The following is a 22397-nucleotide window of genomic DNA, read 5'->3' on the forward strand; positions in this document are numbered from 1 at the left end:
GGAGTCCTAGATGAACTTCGGCAGTTTGTAGGGAAAAACAACCAGGCACTCACGTCAGGCTGTAGTCTTTTTGCCCGCCGACTATAGCTGCTGAACTTGGAAGGCTGCACAGACTGTCTAAGGGGAATGCTGTGGGGTTTGTATTCCTTGTCTTTCTCCTCAGTGTCAAATGGTTGAGTGTTACACTGCTGGGGATATAGGGAAAAGTGAAGTATCAGGAAATGAGTAATATTCACAATCAGCAAATAACTAAGTGATTCTCTCATCCTAAATCTCTGGCAAGAAAAGCTGTATTTCTTGGTAAATTATAGAAATCTACCCTTCTGTTCTTTGGAATGACAGAACACATCATGAAAATTCCTCTACATCTTTGCATACATTTAAGCAGTAGAGCCTAGTGAAGACCCACAGTCTTGGACCAAGGTTTGAACCTGGACTTCCCCCCTTACTTTCTGTGTGCCTTATACACTTCAAATCTAGTAAAACCAGGTAAGCTAAATTTAATATGTTTGCACACATACATGATACACACATAGTTTTAAAAAGTGTTCTGGAGGTAATAAAACCTAAAAAGTTATTATTTAAGATAACCAGCTAAATCAGTTGCCACTCCTTGTTAAGCCCAAGTCACACCATGGTTTTATTCCTAAACTCTTTTTACATGAACTATCCTCCGAAAGTTTAATAACTCTTAAGAATTATCTTTTTCACAGAGGATAGCTAAAATAAGAACTGCTTTTCTCTAACTCCTACTTTAAGACCTTGTCCATGAAAACCCTAAGACAGAGGGAAAGGACACTCCACTTCCCATGATCTAACCTAGAAGGTGTAAAACCTCTTCACACATGCTACAAAATATTTTACAGGGCCAATTCTTGGAATTTCTAATTTTGTCAATGAGCTTAAAACTCTCGAAACCTTGACTATTTAGAAGAAATCCCAACCAGAAAAGGGAAGGTAAGAGGAAAAACAGCAAAATCACATTAGGCTCCAAACCAGCTAAGGGACCTCACCAGAAGGTTAGCTCCAGACTGAAACATTTCATAAGGATAAATGATACGTTCATAGTGAGATCGTAACAGGGAGCCAACGTTTTTGCCTGGTGGGTAGTTGAGGCGCTGGGCAACTCGGGCCCATCGTCGGTCCTTACAGATGGCTTCATAGCCACCTTCCTCCATCACAATCTGAAAGGATAAGAAAGGGTATAGATTAACTGTGAACACACTGGAAAAACCTAAAAAATTGCAATGAGGCTTAAAATGAGTGCTCTCTGCCCCCCCCCCAGTACCAATGATTCCAGGTCTCAGAGATTGTGTCAAGCAATGTTGGCAGGACTACGTCCCAAGTGAAAGTTCAAATAGGGTTTTCATCTTGAAGACTGAGCCCTAGTTTACCTGCTCTAGTACTAGTTGGTACAGGAAGTCCCATCAGACTGAAAATCTACATACAAGTGTCTCTCTCTAGGTCCTGGTTTCTATGAAAATCTAATAAATCACTGCTGGAGCACTGAGGGAAAAAATGTTGGCGGACTCTTGTATTCTTTCCTTTCCTGTCCAAAGACAATGTTCAACAACAGATGTGCCCAAAGTAAGGTTTTTTATTTGTTTTTCCTTTTAAAAGCAGAAGTACTCTTACCTTACTAAGACTGTAGAGGTCCAAGATCCTCCGCTCCACATTGGGAATTTTTAAAGAAGAACCTTGAATTTCCCAGAATTTTGCAATCTGGTCCAAATAATTCAGTTTCACTCTGGTCTGAGCCTAGAGAATAGACAGCCCTGTGAGTTTGTCTTACTCCTTATCCGAACTTTGGTGCAGTAAGAAATGGATAAGCAAGTATCGTTCTGTATTTTCTATGGTTTTCTACTAGGCTAGAATCTAGGCTTCACTGCCTTTAACACCACTGTTGTCCATAAAAAGCTCAAATAAACTAATTCTTTCACATGAGAGGAGGAACTCAGAAAGTGATGCCTCAAAGTCAAAACATTTCGTGCCTAAGTTTAAAGCGTTATCTTTGGGTTTAATGAATGCTGAATAAGAGTATTTAGGCTCAATCTAGTATCTTCCTCCAGATAGCCATCTAGAGTCTACAGAAACATAAGTGAAGGTGGAAGTAGTTTTCCTTTCCATGTCAAAAACTTAAGACACGAGACCAGTTTATGAATTATCATTCTCTTACCCTAAGTCATTTTGGAGCTTTTAGTCACCAACCACAGTCAAAACTTCTAACAGACAATGCCAAACCATTCATATGCTTTCCAAAAATAATACTAAACCAAATATGGACACTCTTGAGTACTTTAAAAAGCAAGATTTTCCTCTCCTACTTACTCTAACCCATTCTTAAATACAGTCATACATACACCACCACCAGCCTTAAGGTAGACATTCAGGAGGCCAGATTTTTGCTCTGTACTTTGCTTTTGTTAAAGAAGTCAGGGAAAATCCAAAATAATAAAATACGAAGGTATGGGGGAAAAAATGGGAAAGACAGTATCTCTTTTCTTGATAGGTCTAGTTTTAGCCCATTTATGGCAGAAAAAAATATGTGATTCATCTCCCTAAATTTAAACCCTCTATATGTCCTACCATTCTGCACAAGACTTTTTGCAGGATCAATATTCTTGGAAATAATGAAGCTGGTGTTACAATCAAAATATATTTACTTCAAAACCTAACCTCTTAAATGCATTGTTATCAAACTACAAGCAAAACAAGATTACAGCTGAGATTCCACTCTAAGAGGGTGACTTAAATATTAAAGAAATACCTCTAGTTCATTTAGCCTCTGGATGCGTGGAGTAAATTTGAAGTTGTCGACTTCTACTGCGAACGGAGGCTGCCAGTCCTAAAAGAAAGAGAAACAACTTGGTTATTATGGCATAGCAAACGATAAAGATAGAACTAGAACCACCTGTTTCTATCTTAATATCCCTCACTTTTAAGACATTACTATTTTTGCCTCTAAAAGCCTCAAGCTGTTGCATCTTTAACACTAGGTCACTGGGAAAAAAAAATCTACTAATCCAAAGGTCTGCTTGGTATGTCTCCTCCAAAAAAAGACAACAAACAGAAACAAAAGAAAAAAATCCCAAATTCTGACAAAATGAGGCCTAAAGCTCACTTTAAGAACAAAGGACAAAAAGGCTGTGAGAAAGGTCCTTACTGAAATGAGGATAACCCTATTATGAACAAGAAACTGTTTAATTTTCAAACTTAGACCATTATCTTTTCCTACTCTTGGTGGTCTGGAAAAGATGAACCAAAGCATAACTACTATACTGAGAAAAGTATTGCCATTGAAATAGAAAAAAAGAGAATCTGGGAGTCTGGCTCAGTGTGTAACTAATGAGCAGCATGCTGTGCAGTAAGTGGACATCTACTCTGGATGTCATATTAGTTGTTTAAACTGATGGCCTAGGTTCATTTCAATTTGCATTCAAAATTCAGTCAAATAACAGTTTCAATTAGCAGTTTTAAGTACCCCAAAACAGAAGAGAAGACTCTAAGTGAAATAACAGTACTTCGGTTGGTAGTAGGGGCTCCATATCCCTTCCCATTTTTAGGTATGTTTATTATACACATCGCAGGTCATATGAGAAAATGTAAACAACGGAGGCCCAGTGGCACAAATTCATGCAACTTTTCATCGGTTCAATTACATTATCAAATAACTTGGAATGCATTAAATGTCATTTAAATAAAGTATAAAAGACACATATCCCTATAACAGAGATGCCTGTAACACTGGCACAGTTGAGAATTGGTACCGATTCAGGTTTTTTAGTTATTCACATCAATTTTTTGTTACTCCACGAAGTCTAGTGATAGGATATTAGTTTTCCGACACCAGCGCGTTTTAGTCAAACATTTACAAGGGGAGAAACTAGGAGCTACCTGGAGGATTCAATTAACTGGTTCCGAATCTAAGGCGTTGTTAAAGTAGCACAGTGGTCCTGCGGTCACTGCAAAAGTCACCTTCAGGCCAAATTCTGCTTTAGAGGCTTACCGCGGGTGGGCGAATCTTGCAAATACCCGATTTCTCGGCAATGGGCCTGATTTTCGCGATGTAGCCAAGGGGGTCTCGAAATTCTGCCCAACTAGGCTCGAACACCGGACACTCTGGCGGCGGTAGGAAGTCGTCCGTCCCCGGTTGCATGTCGGGCCCGAACGCTAATCTGTAAAATACGATTTTGCTGTTTTTTTCAATAGCGCGTGGATCCTTACTACATAAAAAGTAAGTGCCACACAGCCTTTATTTTCTAGTAAACTCCAGAGTTATTTTAACGCATGTACCTGCTTACCAATCGTCAGGGATGCGTTTCAACAACCTCCATCTTGACCGAAAGCCTTTCCGGTCTCTTTGCGTGTCGTGTCACTCCGCGCACCGATTCTTCAGCAGTTATCTACAAACCTAAACGACGTTCTGAACACCAGGTAAAAGCTGAGATTGCAGAAGCAAGTTCACCACCGTAAAATCACCACAAGTTAGCCGCTAGCGTGATATTAAGTATTTCTTTAACAGAACAGATGGGTAGAGTTACGACTAGCAGCACCGGATCTTTTTTTAATGTGCCATTGCGCATGTTACGCCTGCGCATTAGCGAGGAAAAAAAATCTGAAAAATCACCAGTGTGGCTGAACGCTGAAACTGCAGCCCAAACGCTCCTCCGTTACTTCACCAGTGTAAACCACAGCAACGTGCATGCGTTTGCGAAAAGCAGTTTCTCTAGACCCTTACAGAGTTATCTGTGACAGGCCAGGCTTTATGGGAAAAGAACCCGTTGCAGGAGTTTTACAAACCTGGAGCCATGATAGAATATATATTATTTAAGTTCATGTATAGTACGTCACTCACGACCCACTTTCCATGCGCACGTTTATTATTCCATTTATTGCAAACTGCAGATTGGATTCTTAATAGCAAAAAAAAAAAAAAGAAAGAAAAGCAAAAAACAAAAGTACCGTGAAAACACTCTGACTACAACTTGTCCCGCTTATTTCTACGTTATTCTTTCAGTGGATGGAATAACTATGCTCAATTTTGCAGTGTCGAACACTTCACTGTTTTCTCAAAACAAATTCTATTTGGTCGTGAGGTTTTATGTTAAAACAAGCTGTTAACACTTTGCTGTCCATAACATTATTTACAGTTTTTTACGTCTTTGTTAATGAGTGAAATTTCCCATAATTGGTGTTCTCCACTTAGCTTGAAGTCAATTTTACATTTGTAAAATTTATTTCATGGTATCTTCTTAGCGCTATATTTTTTTTAACATTTTGCAAAATTTAGGAAGTATCCATTCCTTTTAAAAAATGCTTTAAAAAATTAACTGTTAGGCCCTGTTTTAAAGGGAACTGGAAATAAATCTTTGATTCAAAGTTTGTTAGTCTGACTTGAATATTGTTTTATTTAATTCTATTCTTACCATTTATGTTTTTCCATAACTTTATCCACTTGATCTGTGTTATCAACATTATTTTATTATGCTAGATTAAACATTATTTATATTTAAATGTTTTTATGTTTATTTTGTTTCTATCGTGTGGGACTTTTACTTTTTTTTTGTTTCATAAAATCAGATTTGCCATAGTTTACCCAGTATTATTAATCTTTCAAATGATTAGGTCTTTCAAATGGTTAGATCTACTCCTACTCCACAATTTTTTAATGCATATATTTATTGTGTATTGAAGTTGTTAATTTAAAGAGTGTTTGCACTGCCAAACCATGCCTGAGAATTCAAACAAAGAAATGGTACAATGGACAGCCTTATCCACCCATCATACAGCATGTTAAAACTTCATTCATGTGCATTTTAACAATATCACAATCTTCTTTAAAAAGTTACAACAAGGGTTGGAATTTTTAAATCTCCTGCAGGTATTCAGATTTCTAGGACAGTATGCCATTAAATACCAGTTCCACATATTCATATCAGTTCATTCCTCAATAACATAAACCCCAACAAAATTTTGCTGGAAAAAAAGGCATACTTTTCAGGGGAAACATGTGGCTAAGGTCCAAGACATTATTAAGAGTTTTGGTTGCCAAATGAAGTCATCATATTAACCAAGAATGCTTTGTTTCTCAATCATCCAACCTCTCCTTGGCTGGCTCAAATACTCACCCAAGTATATCAGAACGTAGGCATCCTCCCTGTCACCTCGAATAATGCCCACATTATTGCCCAGATGTTGTTTGCAGGTCCTGTCAGGTGATTCTGTAACCCTCCTAGGAGTAGTATTGACACCTTTATCAAGACTGAACTCCTAGATGAAAACATTCCCACATCAGGATAGTTTTGCTTAGCCATTTGCTTCACTCTTGCCAGTAGCAAGTCTGCAACTCCAACATTTGACAAACAGATTTATTATGGACAAACCCAGACTCTGAATCAAGTGGTCACATGACACTTTGAAATATTTCTACTGAGCCAAAGATACAGAACTAGGAAACTACCAGACTATCTCATTAGATGGAAAGACTTTTTGGTAATCCTGGGTAGCCTTTACATCAAAGGCTGTTTGGTTCCACTCTAGAGATTGGCAAACTCACGAGGCATTTCATAATTCCAATGCATATTTCATGTTACTTAACCAAGCAATATGCTCTGCCAAAAACTATTCCCAAAGAAAAAAAAAGCCTTAACATGGAACACAGAAAAGCACTACCAAATTAAAAAATTGCTAAAAGAAATAAGATTATTTCCTCCCCCACCCCTTTTCCCACTTGGTGGGCTCAAGTTTGGTTGAATTTAATTTGTGGTTACCTCAGGAGACAACTCAAAGTTTAAATTATGAATCACAGCCCTACACAGATTATCTGAACACATCAGTTCTTTTGAGAGTAGCATGGTCCAGGAAGTCTAATAAAGCCACCGCCCACTACAGAGTATTCCTTAGGGATGGAGCACAGGACAGGGTAATTAAGGTCACTTAAATTTACATCTTTTATAGCAGATCAGAGCCAAGATGTCTGACTTTCTGCAGGATTTCTGATAGGAATCCAGTAGAACTAGTTTCAAATTTTACTTCGACACAATAGCTGTAAACTTCTTATCTAGAAGTTGTGATCCACAATGAGTGCAGCAAATCTGAGGTAGTCAACCCTTATGAAGGCTCAGTATCTGAATATAAAAAGATTTTGAAATGATCACAGGCTGCAGTTTTTTATTTTTTTGTATATGCAGAGTAATTATGAAAGAACTCTGCTGAATCTAGTTTCACACATTTATATAACAATGAAAATCTCCCTAAATCCATGAAGAGCAGTTTTGACACTTTAAAATAGTTTTTTATATAACAGCTTTATTGAGATAAACATAAAATTCTCCATTTTTAAAGTACACAACCTAGTGGTTTTAGTATATTTAGAGTCGTGCAACTGTCACAGAGTTGTGTCAAATATCAGAACTTTTTTTTTTGGATTACAGATAATTTTTTTTTCTTCAGAATTTTCTAATTTTAAAAAATTTCTACAGTGAACATATGTTGTATTTATAATAAGAAAAAATGCTTGAAATAAATTGAGAGGCATGAAACAAAATATAGTGAAACTTCTTTTCCTAGAAGTGTACAGGTACCTGAACCTCATCCAAAGTATTAATTACTATATTAAAATTACTATTATTATAATATATTATTATTTCTCCATTGACTGTTCTTGGCACATTTGATGACAATCAATTGTCCATAAATATATTTTGCTCTATTTCCAGAGTCTCAATTCTTTTTTATTTTTCTTTGCAGTACGCGGGCCTCTCACTGTTGTGACCTCTCCCGTTGCAGAGCACAGGCTCAGGCACAAGCCCAGTGGCCATGGCTCACGGGCCCAGCCGCTCCGTGGCATGTGGGATCTTTGCAGACTGGGGCACAAACCCGTGTCCCCTGCATCAGCAGGCGGACTCTCAACAACTGCGCCACCAGGGAAGCCCCCAGAATCTCAATTCTTTTCCATCAATCTATACATATATCTTCATGTCAATATCACACTGAGGTCCAAAATGGTCAAGTGACTTGCACTTGACCTTGATCTAAGTCTTCTTATTTTATGATCAGAATGTATTCCTTTCAAGGGGAGGATTTTGCCAGAAGGATTGGGTAGTGGCGTTTTTCGTGGATAGGACAAATTTGTGAAATAAGTGAAAAATCTGATAATAAGCATCCAACACCTCTTACACAACCTCATAGGCCCTGTGCTGGTAAGCTCTTGTCTGAGATCTGCCCTGCCTGACCATCCTCCACTCTCTTCCCACCACCCCTTCAAACACCAACAATTTCTTACTGCTTTGTTCCCTGTTCTTCTCTCCTTCAAATGAAATTTACCCATTCTTCATTAGAAAACCTGAGCTAATATTAATGGAAAATGAGATAGTACTGAATATACTGATATCTTCTCCCAAATGACTGTCTCTTACTTTTGTTAACAGAAACAAACAAACAAAAATCAACCAAAAATTTTCCTAGTGGTCTGAGTTTTAAACCAGAGAGAGAGGAAGCAAGACCCAGAATATTTGGGAGAAAATCAGGATGTTGGCAAGCTCCCATTCACATCATGTAAACAGCAAACTATGCACCCAGTTCAGCATCAACCTTGATTTGAAGTGATTCAGGGTATGGAAGAAGATGGTCATGGGGAACCAAAACAAAATAAAAACAACCCAATGTACCAAAGATGTGTTCTGGGATCATTTTTACTGCTCAAATACAGGGAAAGACTGGGCCTCTGCCTAATGGGAAGATGCTGGAACACACAAAGGCCTCTGATTGTAAAAATCCTCCTTTAACTTTCTACCAAGAAAGGGATATCAAATTTACCAAAAGCAACTGATTCAGAAAATAAATCAGATCTAAAATTAAAAGAGGACTAGGAATAGAAAATGAAGACATCCCAAAATAATGATAAAAGTGTCCTAGTTTTAACTAAGGTGCTCTAGACTATTTATACATATTACTAAATATTTTCTGCCACAGCGCCTATGGAATAGCCAAATGGTTTTTAATTTGCCTATGGTTTTCATTTACTCTTTACAGACATACAGAAATTTTATCTGATTTCTCCATTGACAATGTGGCCTAGTAGAGGATATGGAAACATCAAAATCATAATTTTTTTGTTAGATGCCCTTTTTATAAAGTAATGCAAGGTACAGTACTTGAAAAGTAAGAGGGTCCCATGATCATACTCTCTCCTGTTTTGTAAACAAAATTATAACCACACGCTGACACACTGGAAATTTTCTCCTACTGAAATAACAGTAAGCAATCCGAATCCACAGCATCTAAGCCTTCCTCCAGCTGCCTGTACTCAACTGATTTGTCTGCTTGTCAACCCTTCTTCCCATTCTCCATCTCACTGGAGGAATAGCGAGAGTTTTTCAGTCTTGTGCCAAGCTGGGGAAGCATCATCTATTTGCACAGGCAAATGGAGTGGCATGTTTTGTCAGGTAGAGCCAAACATCAAGAGCTTAAACTGAACCAAACCATAAAGCCCAAACTAAAATAAACTGAGATTTATTTGCTGAACCTCCAGTTAGCTCCAAATGTCTTTCTTTATAAATGTAGAAATAAAAACATTTTTTAAATCTTCATGAAAGCATGTAATCTTCATGAAAGTATGTAATAAAAGTCTGTATCATCTAAAACAATGCATAACTGGAAAAATGGACAAACCCTATAGGAGATGGACACCATTGTTGGGAATGCCTCCACTCAAGCCACATAATACGTGCAGGCCCAGCGGCCATGGCCCACGGGCGCAGCTGCTCCACGGCATGTGGGACCCTCCCGGACTGGGGCACGCACCTGCGTGCCCTGCATCGGCAGGTGGACCCCCAACCACTGTGCCACCAGGGAAGCCCAAGCCACATAATTTTAAAAGCTATTTAACAAGGACATTGGCTTGTTTCTCTAGCACATAAAAGACAACCCTGTAAAGTTAAGAGGAGGTAGGGTATTCCACCTCCCATCATTCCAAGGCCAGACTCCTTAGTGTGTTCGGGATGATTTCATTTTGACAGTTATCCGTGTGGTCAGCAGCCCTTGCTCGTGTGTACAAACTCCATCTTTAGAGGCTCCCCTAGGAATGCTTCCGAAAGACATCCCTTCATTCTGCTGTTCCAGGAAATCAGCCACATTCCTAAACGCTGAGTCCCATTTCATACAGACTTGGACAGCCTTCACTTGAGAGCACCGGTGTGAAGCCTTGTGAACAAATTGGTGCTCTCTGGCCACACGCAGGCCTAAGCTTTTCTGTCACTAAAGCATGAGTTCCATGGTTTGCAGGGTGTCATAAGCCTCAGTGTAGGGTCCCATGGGAGTGGAGCAAGGCTTAGTGTGGAGGAAATATGGTGGTTGGATCCAAAAATGCAGGACATGTAAAGAAAACAGTGCTAGGTGTGGGGTTGTATTTGATTGGCCCATTTGTTCTGGTCATTGCCTACGTCTATTTGTCAAGTCTCTGATTCTGAAATGTGCTAACCGTCCCATGGAGTTGCTTACCTTACGAATAGTTTTGGATTGTTTTGGCCACCTATAATTCCCATAGACACCGAGGGCCACAGGAATGGTCAGGCATACAAGGTAACTCCTGAAGAGAAGAAAAATCTGTCAGATGGTATCCCCTCTCACCCTGACTGCCCAGTCCTCAACAACTTATGTCTATTTCAATTAGATAAAAGCTTTAATTAAAGATGCATTTTATTTCTGCATCCACCTCCAAAATAATTTTTTAAAATCTTTATAAGACAATCTTTGAAGGGTATATGATACCACTGAATGCCAACACACATAGTCTATCATTTCTCTCAGAATCCCTCAACAATCACATGGAATTTTAGACACAACTGAAAATGTAAGGATTAGAAAAAAGGAGGACCCTTTTATGTCTGCAAAATTCTCTGGTTGCTATGTATGGGGTTACCACTCTACAACTATAGCTATTATTTCTCTATTTGAAGCCAATGGGTGATTTGCTTCGCAAAGTAAAGAATATCTATTACAAGACAAAGATGGCATTTGCTACAGAAACCAAAGCAAGTTCTCATATTTCCAAGCGTAGCCAGGTAACCCAAAGGCAGGTAGAGAAATACATCTTTTAATTAACATAAGAGAATAAGGACAGGCTCAACAGAGCAGAAGTCTACTTGCCAAAAGGATCCATACACTGACATTTTCCAGTGCCACTTTCCAAACCTGCTCACTTGCAATACTAGCTCCAAAGTCATATGAGTTGTTCATATTTGGGGCTTTAATTGTTTACAAGTGACTTTTAGAGTATATTATTAAAACAGAATATGGTAATAACTTAGTGATAAGAAAAAGTTGCGCATAAAATCATGATTTCTAAATTAAGATTTCACTCAAACTTTACAAATTTAATGGGCTTCAGCTGTTATCAGGACATGGCTCTACTCATGGTTCTGAACTATGGGCCATAGGTTGTAAGCTCTGTAAGTAATTACTTGAGACTCCAGATTGACACTTTGGAGTTTACGAATCATAATTTCTACCAATTCTCCAAAGACTCTGATCAAACCAGAATAGACATCATCTCACCAAGTTTTTCTTCCAAGCCTAGTAAGTTCACAGAGCTCTCAGAGTTTAAGGAGATAATGAAAGAGATATGGGTGTGGTTGTGACATGTGGATATGCTTTTAATACTCAATAGGAATCATTATGTTGATCAGTAAAGAAGTCAAGGGTCACAGGTGATGTAAAAGGTGGAGCTAAGGGAACTAAGGTCTCATTAGAGGCACTGTGATTCAGTTAACCTGTGGGTCATGATGAGTCTAATTGCTTTCTAGTGAATTATATAAGGGTTATTTATTTTTTTAATAAGTAAGTTTTTTGGCTTTGTTTTCAAAAGTGGATACTTGTAGGGGTTCAGAGCTTGGACTTCACAGTCAGATTCACGAGTCAGAATTCTAGTCTGCACTTACCAGCTGCACGACCTTGGTCGAGTTACTTCACCTCCCTAATTCTGAAAATGCAGGATATGGAACTGGTAATAGAATCTATATTGTAGGGTTATATGGAAAATTAAATTAGATAATATATTAAAACCCCTGTATAAATGAGACACATAGTAAACAACAGCTATTATTATTACCATCTCATTACTATTACTATTTCATGTCACAATTCCAATACAGACCTATGTTTTGATATGAAATGGTGAGATTCTGCTCAAGATTCCAGTACAAGGTGTAGAGATAAAGGTGGAGTGGCATCATTCTCAGGGCAGCCACTGTGGAACAGGTTGTCATACTGATGCTGAAAGTAAAATTAAAGTAGATGCTTAAGACGGAGAGTTTGAAATGAAGAATTTAGTCCTTACAAAAACAATTTCTGGGGTACAACTTCTTAGAGATTATGTAGGGCAAGTTACTTGAAACTCCCTCCTGTTTTATTATTCAACAAATGATGACTGTATTTGTGGCCTAGAAAAAAGTTTCTTGCAGTTCTTGCCATCTATCAATTAACTAATATTTTACGAGCATTTACTCATCCTAAACGTTCTGCTAGTCACTATAAGATTCATATTTTTCCTTATACGGGTCTCCTTTATTGATATATAATTCATAGATGATAAAATTCATTCATTTTAAAGTATCTTTTAGTATATGTGACTGTACTATTCTATTTCCAGAATCTTTTCATCACCCCAAAAAGAAGCTCCACCCCATTAGCAGTCCCTCCCCATAAGCTTCTTCCCCCAGTCCCTGACAACCAGGAATTGATTTTCTTCCTTATAGGATTTTGTCCCTATCTGATAAAACCAGCAACAAAATCAATCAGTAAAATTAAGGGAAATAAGGTAAATGGAAATGAGATATTCTTCAGGCCAACAAAATACTTTATCTTTAAATCACTGAGAAAATTACACAATCTGTTTAAGCACATACAAACTGTTTATAGACACGATTAATGCTGCTCTACAGATGAGGCGAGGCACGGGGAACATCATACAACACAACCCAGTGGTAAAGCAAGAGTTTGTTCCTTTCAACACTAGGCTTCAAGAGTCTGGGTTTGTTTTTTTTTTTTTTTTGTGGTACGCGGGCCTCTCACAGTTGTGGCCTCTCCCGTTGCGGAGCACAGGCTCCGGACACACAGGCTCAGCGGCCATGGCTCACGGGCCCAGCCGCTCTGCGGCATGTGGGATCTTCCTGGACCGGGGCACGAACCCGTGTCCCCTGCATCGGCAGGCGGACTCTCAACCACTGCGCCACCAGGGAAGCCCTGGGATTGTTTTAATATTCATTGTTTAAGTTCTCACAACAGACTGCCTTGCACATAGTAGATGCCCAACCTGTGTTTATGGTGCAAATGGCCGAGAGACTGAGGCTCACTACCTCCCAGCCCACCAAGGAGGGGAAGGAGACCCTTCGTAGGACTAAGGTCTCTTCCAGAGACAGCAAATGTCCTCCAGCACTTGATCAGGCCTGCAAGTCATCCATCATTCTTCCCCAAAATATGAATCACCAATGTTTCCATCTAATTACCCTGGCTATAAAATAATGTCTGTGATAACTTTGACATTTTCTATCAGAACAATGTTTATACTCCCAGCAAAGCAGTAACCATTATACTTCAATGATATTGAAAATACTCCTTCTGTACTCTCAGTCATTGCTGGTGAAAATGCAAAATGGCACAAGTTCTGGAGGGAGTTTTGTAATATCTAGCAAAATTACATATGTATTAATTCTTTGGCCCAACAATCTGCCATCTGGGAATCTAGCCCAAAGATGCACTGTCAAATATTTAACTGATTGGTGACCCCTTCAGAAAACCAGACTTAGGTAATTTACAAATATTTGTATATATCTCTTTTCCTCTTTGTTTTCATTTGAACAATCCTGTTTCATAGCTGCTTGTTCAGGGAATAGAGGTTTATTCTTTGTTGCTTTCTTTTTAAAAAATCAAACGATACAACTTACTCTGCAGCTTTGCTGCTTTTGTTTTATTCTCCACTTAATATTATAGGCATTTTTGGGACAAAAGATATAACAAATTTATATTTTTTAAAGAACTGCAAGTACAATATAAATATGCCATAATTTCTTTAATCACTCCATTAATGATAAAAAACTAGTTTTCTTCCATTATAAACAATGTTATAATAAACATTCTTACATATATTTCACTTTAAATAATTCTTTTCTTTCTGTAGAATAGATTCTCCAAAGTGGAATCACTGTGTCAAAAGTCTATGTTTTTATTTTAATAGATACTACTGATTACTTTCAAAAAAAGCTTGTTGCATTTCACAATCTTGCCTACACAGGAGGCCATCAATCCCTTTTAACTCTCATGAGAACACTGAAAACTGCATCTCACTCTTCTTTTGTTATACACCTGACTCTCTATAAGGTTGTGCTTTCTGTCAAGTTTATTAACCTCTTGGATACCCCCTCTCAACAGCCTTGCTTGTCTGATTATTTTCTCAACTTGTAGGAGCTGCTTTAAAATTAGGGTACATATAATCAAATGTAATACAAATATTTTTGCCAACCTTATTTTATATTTTTATTATGCTTATGACTTTTGTCATGGTAAATAACTCTGAGATAGTCAAATCTGTCCATCTGTCAATTTTTTTTTCCTGGCTTCTGAGTTCCTTGTCTTGTTAAACATTCCCCCCTCTCCTGAGGTTATCAAATATTTCCACCACTTTTTACTTTTTCATAGGTTTATATTTTACATTTATATCTTTAACCTATCTAAAATTTATATTTTATGTTGTGTAAGGTATGAAACTGATCTATTGTCTTCTATATTGTGAGGCAAGTGTGTTAAATTTTCCAGATAAACACTTTTCCACTAAACTGAAGTTCCAGCTTCATTATACATTAAATATATGTTCAAGTATGTTCAAAATGTCATTTTTTCCTAAGCAAATACCAGACTTCTAATTATGGTGTTTTCATAGTGTATTTTGGTATACAATAGAGCAGACACTTCCACGTAAGTCTTTCTTTTCAAGCTTTTCTGAGCAGTTCTTGCAAATATTTTACTCCATATGAGATTTAAAATTATGTTATCTTATCTCAATGCTTACTTTGAGCAAAGTCTTCCTCCTAACTAGAGAGCAGGTGAAGGAAAAAAAGCAGCTTGCTACAGCTCTCAAACCTCTGTATCCATGAAGAGTGTGTTTGGAATGCTTCTCCAAGTTCCTAGTCTATGATAGTGCTACATTCCTGGCTCTTCATATCACCACATCCTGAAAGGAATTTCATATTATGTCACTTTGATCTTGAACTTCTGTTGAACTAGCAGAGCATTTTCCTCCTGTATGGCTTTGGCTCAAACACCAGAAAGGTAAGATTCATGACTGTGAGAAGCAAAGTGTAAGATTATATCAGACTGATTCTATATCCTTGATTACACAGGTTACTACTTCCATCCTTTATACAACTTCATACCCATAACGTTCACAGTAATGGTCAAGGAAGGCAACAGATGACCCTGGTGCTCTGCTGACAGTTATAAATACCAACAAAGCTGGAAAAGCAAACAGTGAATGTGCCGGAGTACATTGGAGTACACCTTTTGTTTTAATGCCATGAAATCCCAATGTAGCATAAACAGAGGATGTGGTCAACTGAGTCTCTTGGCTGTTCACATATAGGAAAATTGTTGGCAAAATCTAACTTCAATATAACAAGATTCCACTTGCACTTAGAAGAATGGCATAACTATCTGCAAACTACTACAGAGAATAATGAGACAGATTCAGCAAGTGTGCAAAAACGTAGAAATCCTGAACCTCCTTTAAAACATTATATATTAAAATGTAGTATTGATGAGTATACCGTTTTGCAATTGGGATTTAAATTATACACATGTTGTTTTAGTTTGAAACCAATAAACTCAGGAACTCTGACACTCAAAATTACGAAAGTACACACTTGCTTCCCCACTGAAAAAAATCTTTAAAATTACCTAGCTAGTCAGATGGACACGGAATACGCTATAAGATCAGATCAACAGACTTGGTCCTACAGAAGAATTAAAGGCCAGGTTTTCCACCCCCAAATATAAATGTTACTGCTGTCTGCTTCATCTCAAGAACAGTAACCAGCATTTATTGAGTACCACCTGCTAAGTATCAGACCTCATTACATACATTTTCTCTTTTCATCTAAAAGACAACCCTATGGGTGAGTATTATTTTCATTTTTATAGACAAGGTGCATAGCATTATAGAAACACACTAAGTCACATGGATTCAATCTAAGTTCTGTCTCACAAGATGATCTTCAGTTCTCCACCAGGCCCTGTCAGACAGACCTGAAGAATCTGAAGTCCTATTTTCAGGGTTTCTGCTGAGGATCAGGAGCTCCTTTAAAGTTCAAAAGTCAAAACTGGCCACTGAATCCCTCAGGCTCTACCACTACCAGTGGTCTTTCTCTGCTGTAGAGGACACAAATATGTCCTCAGGGATGAATAGACCTCACATATCAAAAGTTATCAAACTAGAGTTCCCTGGTGGCCTAGTGTTAGGATTCCAGGCTTTCAATGTTGGGGCCAGAGTTTAATCCCTGGTTGGGGAACTGAGATCCTGCAAGCCACACAGTATGGCCAGAAAAAAAAAAAAAGTTATCAAACTAAAGACAGTGCAAGCTATCCTGAGTTGTGCTAATAAACTGATTGCATTTCAAAAGAAGCTTTCGTAACACACAGGCAATCAGAAACTTTCCTTCAGTCATTCACTCTCATCTATCAAGCACCTGCCACCACCAGGCTAGCACTAAGCATGCAGAGGAACAAGCCCTGGAGGAGCTCAGAGATCTAGTGAGGCTGCAAGTAGCCCAACTACTGCAGTGTCCTCCGATAGATGACAAGAAAGCATTGCATATTTAGTGCTATAGGACAGAGGAGAGGCATCTCTGTTGAATAGTTTCAGAAGAAACACTAAAAACTGGGGTGGGAGGGGGGATGCTTAGACATTATAATTTGCTTTTCTTTTCCTATTGTTACAAAATACTTAAAAGAGCCTCAGATCCATTTCTGGTTTATACCCAAAAGAATTGATAGCAATGACTCCAACTGACATTTGCACACCCATGTTCATGGCAGCATTACTTACAGTAGCCAAAATGTAGAAACAACCCAAGTGTCCATCAATGGATGAATGGATAAACAAAATGTCTTATATACATACAATGGATTATTATTCAGCCTTAAAAAGAAAGGAAATTCTGACACAATCTACAATATAGGTGCACTTTGAAGACATTATGCTAAGTGAAATAAGCCAGACAAAAAAGGACAAGTGTTTTATGATTTTACTAATATGAGATACCTAAAGCAGTCAAATTCATAGAAACAGAAAGTAGAATAGCAGTTGCCAGGGCCTGAAGAGAAGGAGAAATTATTGTTTAATGGATACAGAGTTTCAATTTGGAAAGATGAAAAAGTTCTAGAAATGGATGGTTGTAATGATTGTACAGCAATGTGAACGTATTTAATGCCACTGAACTGTACATTTAAAAATGTTAAAATGATAAATGCTATGTTATGTATATTTTACCACAATATAAAAAAGGACCTCATATGACACAAATGAACTTATCTACGAAACAGAAATGGACTCACAGACATAGAGAACAGACTTGTGATTGCCAAGGGGCAAGTGGTCAGGGGAGGATGAATTGGGAGTTTGGGTTTAGCAGATGCAAACTATTATATGTAGAATGGATAAACAATAAGGTCCTACTGTATGGCATAGGGAACTATATTCAATATCCTCTAATAAACCATAATGGAAAAGAAAAGAAAAAGAAAAAGGGACCTCAGAATGTCTAACCCAATGATTTTACAAATGAGGACAAAGGTCCAGAAAGGTAAAGGCTCCTTGAACAGAGACTAAAACACAGACCCCTGATACAGTGCTCTTTTGCCTGACCCTTATAATAATAACTCATAGAGAATTTTGTACCAGTAAGACTCTAAGCACTTTATATATATTAACTAATTCAATCCTTACAACAACCCATTTATGTTTCTCCCTATTTTAGTAGTGAGGAAACTAAAGCATAGAGAATTTACATAACCTACTGAGATGACCCAGTTAGTAAGTGATAGATCTACTTTCTGGTGCACTTAACTATGACACTGTACTGCCAGATCTCAGTTTTCATGTCCTACTGTCCAAGGCAAGAATTCTGTCCATCCTTAGTACAGTAGATTGCAAAAAATGTCCCCAGTTCCTTTACCCCCACTTTTCCATGCCCTCTGCATTATGACTTTGCAGTTCATCCCATTGAGAGGCAGAATCTACTTCTCCAGTCCTTGTAACTGGGCTGGCCTTGCAATCTGCATTAGCCACTGGAATGTAGTGGAAGTTACGATGAAATACCTTCAAGCTCAGGCCTCAAGAGACCTTATAAGCTTTCCAGACACTGTCATTTGGTTAGGTCTAGGCTAGCCTGCCAGAGAATGAGAGAACACATGGAGGAGAGCCCGGTTGTCCCAGCTGAGGCCATCTGAGATCAGTCTACATTTAGCCAGTCCTGGACATGTAAGAGAGCCCTGCCAAGATGAGCAGAGCTCAGTCCATGGGCAGGATAATTTTAAGGCTCTTCATACATGTGGGCCAACTGCTTTTCAGAACAGTTATATTGAAGGATGATTGGACGAGACAGATCAGGCCAGTTGTCATTGCAGGCTGTGAGGACAATGAGCAAAAGAAAGTTGGAAAAGTGCTGGGTATGTTTAAAAACAGTTAATAGGGACTTCCCTGGTGGTCCAGTGGGTAAGATTCTGCACTCCCAATGCAGGGAGCCTGGGTTCAATCCTTGGTCAGGGAACTAGATCCCATACACATGCCGTAACAAAGATCCCACGTGCCACAACTAGGACCCAGCACAGCCAAAATAAATAAATAAATAAAACTAAAATCTATTAAAAAAAAAAAGAACAGTTAATAGCTCATTTTGACTAAAGACCAGTTGTGCTTAAGGGCTTAATGGTAAATAAACTTGCAGGATTTTGTTAGACCCAGCTTAGCTTCTTCCCAATTTAGCAGGTGTTGAGAAGACTTTACACGTATAATAACGTTCCTTTTCACCTCACAACACCATACAGGAAGTACTATGATTTGCAGTTACAGAAAAGAGGTCCCAAGTCAGGATATAAAGACAGGCAGCCTGACCCCAGAGCCTGCCTTATCCACTTACTACAAAACCATGAAGCAGAGACTGAAGGTAGAAGAGAACATTGTGAAGATACTTCAATTGACCAAGAAAGAAATTGTGGTGTCTGACCTGAGGTGATGGCAGTGGACAGATAGGAAGCAATAGCTATGGGTGACATCAAGAGGGTGGGCTACATACTAGCCAGAGAACTAACTAAAGAAACTGAAGCATGAAGGGAATCACGGGGTGGGGGTGCAGGACTGCTAAGATGATGAGCCCAGGTGACTGGGAGGATGACTGGTATCAGCATCAGATACTCAGAATGCAGAAACTGGTTCACACATGTTCATTCTGAAACACCTTGGTTGGTGTGAATGCATGGAGAACTGCAAGTAGATTGAATGAAGCACGGAGTTAAGGCACGAGAAACACACTTAGATTTAGTGCTCATCTCAAGAGCGCTAAATCTAAATTTCCCCATTTGTAAAATGAAGACGTTTTACTAAATGCTCTTGGATTTTTTCTGGTATGAAAAATAGAATTTTTATCAATGACTGTCTATTGAGTTTTGCTTAAAAGTTTTCTTTGCTGGTAATTAAGTCAGAAAAACATAATGAACTTGGATATTGTTTCACTCGATAGTACTGAATTTCCTATTTGCAATTTTTACTGAGAATTAAGATATATTACTCTTGTATTTATAAGCTTTTGAAAATCTAATATTTAGTCCCCATTTTAAAATTTCATTTCTTAGAATTTAAATTTTATGCTTGTTTTTGTTTGTGAGACTCAAAATCAAAATTTTAAGAAAAATGGGAAAGTAGCTAATGTTTACTACATACTTACTCTGTGCCTGGCATCCTGCATATATCTTTCCCCCTTAAAATACATCCTTGTGAGGAACAGGTAATTTTAACCCTGTTTTACTAATAAGGCATATAGGTTAAATAATTTGACCAAAGTTAAAAGCTAATTAAGGGAAGTAAAATGAGTTTTATCTTTTATAGACTTTCTATTAATTGGTGTTTTTATTATAATTTTGGCTAATAAGAGATGAAGGTAATAAATGTTCTCTTTTCTAGAACAGAAGTGTTTGAGAACACTGTTTAAAGATTTATGTTCCTACTCAGAAGATCTAGTTGTGTTAATAAATGGCATTGAAGAAAGTACCTAAATTGCTGACTGATGAGAAACAGATGTGCCTTTAAATCTGAGTTCTGCCATACTCATTTGTAGGATTTGGCAACATACTTAACCGATCTGACACACAATTTTCTCAGCTGTAAAATTCAGAATAATAAAAGGTCATTTACAAGGTTATTTTGAGAGCCAAGAAAGGAGAGAAAGAAAATACATGAAAGCATAAACCTCTTGACTATCAGGATACTTAATAAATGTCTTTCCTTCTTCTTTCCCAAAACTTTCAGGCCCTGGAATTTATCACTGTTATATGGACTTTGTGTAAAGAATATTTGTCATTTCCTAATTATTATGTTAATGAATGGTCAACTTTACTGAATTTGAATTAGCAGTGCACATTAAGGAGGTTTTTAAAATTAGCAATGCAAGTGATTCATTTCAAATCTTTGATAAGTGGGTAACTAAAAACATATGCCATATGAAAATTAATTATTGGCCTGCTTGGCATGAACTCATTAAAATTAATAGGTGAAATAAGTTCCATATGCTGAACATGCAGCACATGCAGGAAACTAGAAACCCATATCTGCAGCTGACTCAGTAACATCAACTCCCAGCACAGTCAGCACCTCTGATTCATTCATTCATTGTAGAATAAATCTCAGCCAAATGACATACACATCAAACAAAGATTTAAATTTGTAAGTAGTTCTTTCCCTGGGCAAAATGTGAAAGAGGTTTTTTGGAAGTAAGCAAAGATTCTAGAAAGACCACTGTCATTTTCTCCAATTGTGACTCCTCTATTCTTTATTCAAATGCCCTTTTTTCCCCATCAAAACAAGTACTGCAAAATACATGTGATTAATTCAATCTCATTAAAATGTAAATGAATGATAAAGCTTAATGCTTCCCAGGCGTATTTATCCACACCATAATTGGAAATAAGGTCACTGACTTAAATGAAAGGAGTGAGATTCTAGTAATGAATGTTAAACATCTGCAAAGCAACAAGAAAGAACAGTTTTAGTCATAAGTCTTTATGTTGCTCTCCAAGTCAACTCAATAGGCCACTTAAAACAGGATGCATCTATCGCATACCACTAAAGCTCCCTTATCCAGTTCCCCAAAATACTGATCTCATAAAGTAGGTGTTCAGGCATCACTTGCTGATTTGAGCCATGAGGCCCTCATTCTGGTTATGCCGCTGCCACCACCACTACTACAATAGCTACTAACAAGTATCCTTAGCTTCCTGGGATTCTGCCCTGGGAGACTGTGCAACCAGGACTGTTGCTAAAGTCATCAGTGTGAATGAGAATGAGTTCATGCCTAGGAAGGGCCACTGGGTGAGGAAGGAGACCTGCCTTCATTGTTGCATATTAACCAAAGCCCTCTATTCAGAAAAGCAGTTGCCAGTAAAACAGAGGACAATCACAGCAAAGTAAATTCTAAGCTCAGAAAAGGAAAGTCCTTCTAGGACTGAACAAGTCTCTGTAACATGTTTCTTACTGGAATCTCTACCTAGATTGGCAAAGTTTTTAACGTGAAGGTGTCAGTCCCCCCCATCCCCACCCCCACCCCAGACAGAGTGCTATCAGGGGAAGACAGCTGAGCTTCCCTAGTGTAACTTACCTGAGATCCATATCTCCATCAACCCAGTAGGTGAAAATGTTCGAGATGGTTGCCCCTGGGCAGCACCCCACGATGAGGATAACCATAGCTTGGACTGGCTTAAGAGAGAAGCTGATGACCAGGAGATAGGCAGCAAGAGGCATGAGCCCAAATTGGCAGAGCAGTCACACAGCAATTCCCCAGGGTCCCCTGATGTGTGACCAGAGCCTCCGGATCTCCACAGAGCATCCCAAGGAGAACATGAGCAGGCCGATCATCACAGCTGACACCACTGTGAAAACAAGTTCCAGGTTCCCATAGGTCTCCAGCCCCACTGGCAACTTCTCCTCCGAACTATTGGCAAGGCAGGCTGAGCTGCTGGAAAAATTTGCTCTCATCTCCTTATCTCCTTAAGGCAGCATTACAAATGAACAACTGCTGCGATGCTGGGCAGGTTTATCCTGCCACATTTTGTAATAATTCCACCAGGTCACACATGGA

General features: G+C 38.4%; 1 protein-coding gene and 1 pseudogene across 8 annotated transcripts in view; both read right to left on the reverse strand.

Moving 5' to 3' along the window:
* LOC112415963 (lysine-specific demethylase 5D-like) overlaps window positions 1–4508 on the reverse strand; it is a 43926-nt gene extending 39418 nt beyond the window's left edge. For 5 of the 8 annotated variants that reach the window (XM_024769178.1, XM_024769180.1, XM_024769177.1 and 2 more), the window contains exons 1-6: window positions 4302–4508; window positions 4007–4175; window positions 2768–2845; window positions 1636–1758; window positions 1014–1184; window positions 54–188 (exon numbers count right to left, since the gene is read on the reverse strand). In XM_024769178.1, coding sequence (XP_024624946.1) covers window positions 54–188; window positions 1014–1184; window positions 1636–1758; window positions 2768–2845; window positions 4007–4156 — 657 coding nt within the window. In that variant the 5' untranslated portion in view covers window positions 4157–4175; window positions 4302–4508. Of the gene's footprint in view, window positions 1–53; window positions 189–1013; window positions 1185–1635; window positions 1759–2767; window positions 2846–4006; window positions 4176–4293 lie in introns of all 8 variants that reach the window. The other 3 variants (XM_024769182.1, XM_024769176.1, XM_024769175.1) reach the window with 2 other exon arrangements.
* A 5923-nt stretch (window positions 4509–10431) lies between these two features.
* Window positions 10432–22325, reverse strand: LOC112415962 (solute carrier family 10 member 6-like; annotated as a pseudogene).
* Window positions 22326–22397: the final 72 nt, after the last annotated feature.

The sequence above is a fragment of the Neophocaena asiaeorientalis genome, unplaced genomic scaffold (genome assembly GCF_003031525.2).
Source record: "Neophocaena asiaeorientalis asiaeorientalis breed wild unplaced genomic scaffold, Neophocaena_asiaeorientalis_V1.1 scaffold679, whole genome shotgun sequence".
NCBI lineage: Eukaryota > Metazoa > Chordata > Mammalia > Artiodactyla > Phocoenidae > Neophocaena > Neophocaena asiaeorientalis.